The 5,954-nt window shown below is 42.6% G+C and overlaps 1 protein-coding gene across 1 annotated transcript; it reads left to right on the top strand.

Moving 5' to 3' along the window:
* The first annotated feature begins 416 nt into the window (after positions 1-416).
* Positions 417-5,704, top strand: LOC117432214 (acidic mammalian chitinase-like). Its single transcript, XM_034053799.2, has 11 exons — positions 417-1,018; positions 1,586-1,615; positions 2,352-2,553; positions 2,739-2,795; positions 2,924-3,089; positions 3,392-3,516; positions 3,843-3,966; positions 4,119-4,304; positions 4,599-4,718; positions 4,827-4,968; positions 5,365-5,704. Exons 1-11 carry the CDS (start codon positions 994-996, stop codon positions 5,619-5,621), a joined length of 1,434 nt encoding a protein of 477 aa, XP_033909690.1. The 5' UTR covers positions 417-993; the 3' UTR covers positions 5,622-5,704.
* Positions 5,705-5,954: the final 250 nt, after the last annotated feature.

Raw genomic sequence — 5,954 nt, 5'->3', positions numbered from 1 at the left:
TTAACCACAGTCCACAGTCACGCCAATATAAAATTCATTGGCAGGTTGCCTTTAATATTCACTGTGGTTTATTGAATGTTTCACCATAAATCAACATGCAGTAATTGCTATAGTAAAACATTTATATTTCTCCAACAGTCTCATTTTTTGCTAGATGATAAAACACTTATGGCCCTGTCTCCTAAAGTAGCCTGTATTGAGAGCAAGCTTTAGGATTTCTCTCTTGTCACCATGAAACCCCACAAGCTCTCTAAAATCTCCAAATAATCTTCTATGTCAAAGATACAGACAGACTTTCCATTCATTAACGTAATACAATTTGATTTGAAAACTGAAATAATCAAGAAACTGAAATCAAGAGGTCTTAAAAGCATATTGTTTATATTAACCACAGTCCACAGTCACTCCAATATAAAATTAATTGGCAGGTTGTCTTCAATATTCACTGATTTATCTAATGTTTCTGCCATAAATCAGCAGAAAGAAGCCTGTATTGAGACCAAGCTTTAGGATTTCTCTCTTGTCACCCTAAAACCACACAAGCTCTCTCAAATCTCCACATAACTCATTCTGCTCAGAAAGGGGTTCCACCCCCCTCCCTGTCCTCCTCCTATGTCAAAGATACAATACAATTGTACTGTAATTATGTAATACAGTTATGTAACTATTGTATCTTCCATTAATCAGAAACATTAAGTCCTGAATATGATATCCTTGAGACAAAGTCATGCAAAAATGGAAAATAATGGCTTTTTATTTGCATGCGGACGTGCCTATAGCTGGAATTTAGAGTAATGTGTCAATATCAGCTTTAACATTTACATTAACAATAACCCCATTATCTGACGAGCGCCATGGATTGTAACATTTAGTTTGAAAGTGTGATATCATTTAAGTGTAGGGAAACAGCTCCTGTGTTGATAAGAGTACTGGCCTCTGGTTTAAAGGTATATAAGGAGCATCCAGCCCTCAGTTTAATGTACAAAGCTGAAGATGGGTAAGCTACTGATCTGGACTGGTAAGTACTGCTCCCATTGCTATCTGCTTCTGCTAACTATTACAGAATTGCTATCTTATTGCATTTTAGATCAAGCTGTACAATGTTATGTTACACATCTGTTCAGGTTGTTCTACGCTTTACTCTCAGGTATAGCCTGTGCTATTATATTTATACAGTAACTACAGTCTTCTGAGCTTCAGGTGCACTGCTTATCATACTCACTTGTAATAATATAGAGTATATAATACAGGTGTGCAACTTCTACATGTTTGTATAGAGATACAGTACCAGGACAGTCCGGAAGCCATAACCTTTTTTATACCTTGTTGAGTTCATGCTGGTATCCAAAATGCAGGGTTGTGGGGTTAAAGACCCTGCAGTAAAACAGTGTATTTATAAGTCATTATTATTATTATTATTATTATTATTATTATTATTATTATTAATCAAGAGTTGTTACTGCAGTTTCTAGCTTTTCTAATGCATTTGATAGAATGTATTCCCATCTATGAAGTAAGTATTATTCATTGCACCTGGCTGGCATCACTTCCAGAGTCATTAATCCACACTGCTTCTCTCTCACAGGCCTGGCCTTCCTGCTGCATCTGCAGCTAGGTAAGTCATCTTCAACACTCACATCTTACACAAACCAGCACGCTGCATTTAGAAATAAAACCTGGACTTTATCAATGAAGCAGAACCAATGCACCAGCACAGCTTCACTTATATAATTGCATCTCAATATAGGCTGATCCAGTTATGTGACAGCTGGAGCAATACTGTTCAATAACTGTTTATATATATATATTAAGTATGGTAAAACAGTTATTGAACAGTATTGTTCCAGCTGTCAAATAACTGGATCAGCCTATATTATTTGATATAATGATTTGATTGGCTCTTGTAATTCTGACATTGTAGGTCTTTCATGTTATGGTAACTTTTGTAAAGTGTTGAACTATTGGTTAATTTACTTTATTATTTCTTATGTTTGATAAGTGATTCTGCATTATTTTATATATTGTTGTACCTGTCTCTCCTACGTATTTTATTGTGTTATATTTTTGTATGAAGTGTTTCTTATGACTGCATATCTATTTTCTCTATTTGCAATTTCACTTTTATCTTTACAGATATTTTTGCATACTTTACATGTGTTCTTACAGGTTTTAATGTCCATTTATGTTTACTGTGGACCACAATGTCAGCAAAATGTTTGATGGTGATTGAACAAGTAATTACACCTCAATCTAGTTCTCTGTAAAAGACCACTTTTAGTAGGGTTGGCCACACTGCAGACACAATGTAATGCATATATGATTAATATTTCTTCTTAACCTTATAATCCCAGGATCCTCCTACATCCTTTCATGTTACTTCACCAACTGGGCCCAGTACAGACCAGGAGCTGGGAAGTACTTCCCCACCAACATCGACCCATGCCTGTGTGATCACCTGATCTATGCCTTCGCTGGAATGAGTAACAACCAGATCAAGACTTATGAGTGGGACGATGTCAAACTCTACTCGCAGTTCAACGGCCTCAAGAACCAGTGAGTTCCTGTCGAGGGAAAGTCCAAAACCGAACAGGGGCGAAGGGTAGGACAAGGGTATGCAAGTGGCAGAGTAGGATAAACTATTACACAATGGCACATGTCAACATTTCAATCAAGATTCCACAAGGTAAGAACCTGAAACATGTGTAGAAACTAAACGTCTGTCTCTTGATCCCTCGCAGGAATGGAAACCTGAAGACCCTCTTGGCTATTGGTGGCTGGAACTTTGGAACTGCTCAGTGAGTTTTGCTCTGTGTGCAGTCTCTGTCTCTCTCTGTCTCTCTCTCTCTCTCTCTCTCTCTCTCTCTCTCTCTGTCTACCTCACAGTCCTGTCCTCACAAACCCTCCTCTCTCTCTCTCTCTGCAGGTTCTCTGCTATGGTGGCCAGCTCTGGCACCCGTCAGATTTTCATCCAGTCTGTGATCAAGTTCCTGAGGCAGTACGAGTTTGACGGGCTGGACATTGACTGGGAATACCCCGGCTCCAGAGGCAGCCCCTCCCAGGACAAGCAGCTCTTCACCACCCTGGTCCAGGTACTGGGAAACACATTGACCACCATCCCACGATTCTGACAAACATGTGCTTGCTTAAAAGGCAGGGGGGGAAAAAGCAGGAACTAAGAATGTTAATGTAGCTTGCTTCAGCATAACATGTTGAAACTAGAAATTATCATCTAAGATTTTGTCAATAATACACTGAGAGGGAACTGGTCCACCTAGATCCTTGAGAACCACTATCTGATACATATGTCACACTGTGTAAGACAGCTAATGATTGTTCATAAGCTGTTCCTAAAATGTCCCGTTCTTAAAATGTCTTGCGCTCTGTTTCACAGGAAATGCAGGCTGCCTTTGAGGCTGAAGCCAAGCAAAGCAACCGCCCTCGTCTCATGGTGACCGCCGCTGTCTCAGCCGCCAAGGGAACCATCGACTCTGGATACCAGGTCGCCCAGGTCTCCCAGTGAGTATCAGCAAGCCAGCATCGAGGGGGAGAACCCTGAATGATAGAGACAGCTGAGCCATGAGATTACAGTCATCGTCGTGCCATCCTTGTTAGCAGGAACTGTACTGAATCCTGGCTATGAGACTGCCCTAGCCACTGAGAAGCTTCTCGCCCCTGTACCTGTACTGCTTCATTGAGAGCCCTGTCCTCCCCATAGGACTGCTTGTATAAACCTCATAAACCTTGTTGTAAATAGTAAGAAAATCACTAACACTGCCTAACAGTTCTAAGATACTGCCACTGGATCCAATGCCACTAAACCAGCTTCTTCCTGCCTCCTGCAGGTACCTGGATTATCTCCACGTGATGACCTACGACTTCCATGGAACCTGGGAGCGTCAGACTGGTGAGAACAGCCCTCTGTACAAGGGACCTGCCGACCAGGGCGCCATGACCGACTTCAACGTGGTGAGAACATCTTCTTAACTGTACTGAACGAGATCTAATTACATAGGAATTAGGATTAGAATTGTACAAATTAGGATTAATACCTGGAACGGATGTCGACTAACACATTGTGCATTCAATCTAACCCTTTGTTTGCCTGCTGCTGTTCCCAGAACTATGCCATGAACTACTGGAAGAGCAGTGGTGCCCCTGCAGAGAAACTGCTGGTCGGCTTCCCCACCTACGGACACACCTGGACCCTGGCAAACCCCTCCAACAATGGTGTGGGAGCCCCAGCCACTGGCGCTGGACCTGCAGGACCCTTCACCAGACAGGCAGGCTTTTGGGCCTATTATGAGGTACTCAGGCCTGCTAGGCCAACTTGATGGGCCCAATGGCTTTTCCTTCTTCCAGACATTTCTTACCCCAGTATTATATTGCATTTATGCAAAATTCATATGTCATATTAATAACATGCAAAAGTGAGCCCCTTTAAGTAATGCTATATTAAAACAAACTGACCTTTTCTCTGTCTTTAGTGTTTTGATTTAATCTTACATGACTTAGACCCCTTCCTGTTAGCCAGGAGTTAAATGCTGGTGACGGACCTGTCTCCTTGTGTAACTCCCGCTTGGTCTCTGTCTTCTCCCCAGATCTGCACCTTCATCAGTCAGGGAGCCACTCAGGCCTGGGATGCCCCCCAGGATGTCCCCTATGCCTACAAAGACAACCTGTGGGTCGGCTATGACAACGAGAAGAGCTTCAACATCAAGGTGGGTTTCAGCCGACCTTTGCTTTCAAGTCCCAGGGAATAGGAATTCTACTGACTTCCCTGATAACCAATTCAACACCGTGCTCTATCTCTTTGTTGCCCCCTACAGGTTCAGTGGCTGAAGCAGAACAACTTTGGAGGCGCCATGGTCTGGACTATCGATCTGGATGACTTCAGCGGCACCTTCTGTAACCAAGGCAAATACCCCCTGATCAACACTCTGAAGACTGCACTGGGAACAGGCAGCACAGGTAATTGATGCCTGTCTGTTTATCTCATTTGTGTAGAGGCCATGCTTTTGATAGCAACTCAGGGATCTCAGATAGGAAATCTAACAACATGGAACCCAGAGCTGACAGTCCCACATGCTGCAAGATGACTGCATTCAATGTAATGGTGTAGTTCTGGAAGGTTGCTGCTTTCGTTGTTTTACGACCTCAGTGAAATTCTCAGACCATGGATAAGATGCTGTAACCAAAAAGGCAAAACTAAAAACTCATTTATAAGTAACATAGGCCAGCTGGGTAAAGTATATTTTTGTAAAAGACCTTTAGATTTAGATTTAGATTCTTACGGTAGTTGCTGTATGTTGTAGTTGTTGAGTGCCCGGCTTTCAAACTGACCAGCTGACCTCCTTTTTCTCCCAGGCTGCACCGCCCCAGCAAACCCCCTGCCCCCCGTGACTCAGGCCCCTGCCCAGCCCAACCCTCCCTCCGGTGGAGGCAGCAGTGGAGGCAGCAGCAGTGGAGGGAGTGGCTTCTGTGCCGGCAAAGCCAGTGGCTTGTACCCTGATGCATCCAACAAGAACCACTTCTGGCACTGCCTGAACGGAGTGACCTACAACCAGAATTGCCAAGCTGGCCTGGTCTTCGACCCTAGCTGCTCCTGCTGCAACTGGCCTTGAGCACGGACAGCACCCTCTGATTAAATCCCCCCAGTGATCAGAACGGCATTGTAACACCCAATCAAGAATGAATTAAAATACAAATGAAAAGCAATCTTTTGCATCTCTGTTTGTCATTTTGTTGTGCACAGCTTTTAATAGCAAATGCAAATATGGTATCATCATATCCATACACAAAACAGCCATATCAAAATATGGAAACAGCAATAGAGTAATACAATATCTTGGTTAAAAAGATTGACCATTGTAACGAACAAATTGATTTTCCTGTCCATTCTGTGCTAGCTGCTTTATAGAATTTTACACTACAGATATTTCAAGGTTCAGTTCTCC

This window comes from Acipenser ruthenus, chromosome 29 (assembly GCF_902713425.1).
Source record: "Acipenser ruthenus chromosome 29, fAciRut3.2 maternal haplotype, whole genome shotgun sequence".
Taxonomy (NCBI): Eukaryota; Metazoa; Chordata; class Actinopteri; order Acipenseriformes; family Acipenseridae; genus Acipenser; species Acipenser ruthenus.
This window is presented reverse-complemented; position numbering and strand designations above follow the sequence as displayed.

What these genes read in the sequence shown, in the direction of transcription:
- LOC117432214 (XM_034053799.2), top strand. Translation starts at nt 994, where the DNA reads ATGGGTAAGCTACTGATCTGGACTG. An exon ending in CCTGCTGCATCTGCAGCTAG is followed by an intron (nt 1,616 to 2,351) that starts GTAAGTCATCTT and finishes TTATAATCCCAG; the next exon opens with GATCCTCCTACATCCTTTCA. An exon ending in ACTGGGAACAGGCAGCACAG is followed by an intron (nt 4,969 to 5,364) that starts GTAATTGATGCC and finishes TTTTTCTCCCAG; the next exon opens with GCTGCACCGCCCCAGCAAAC.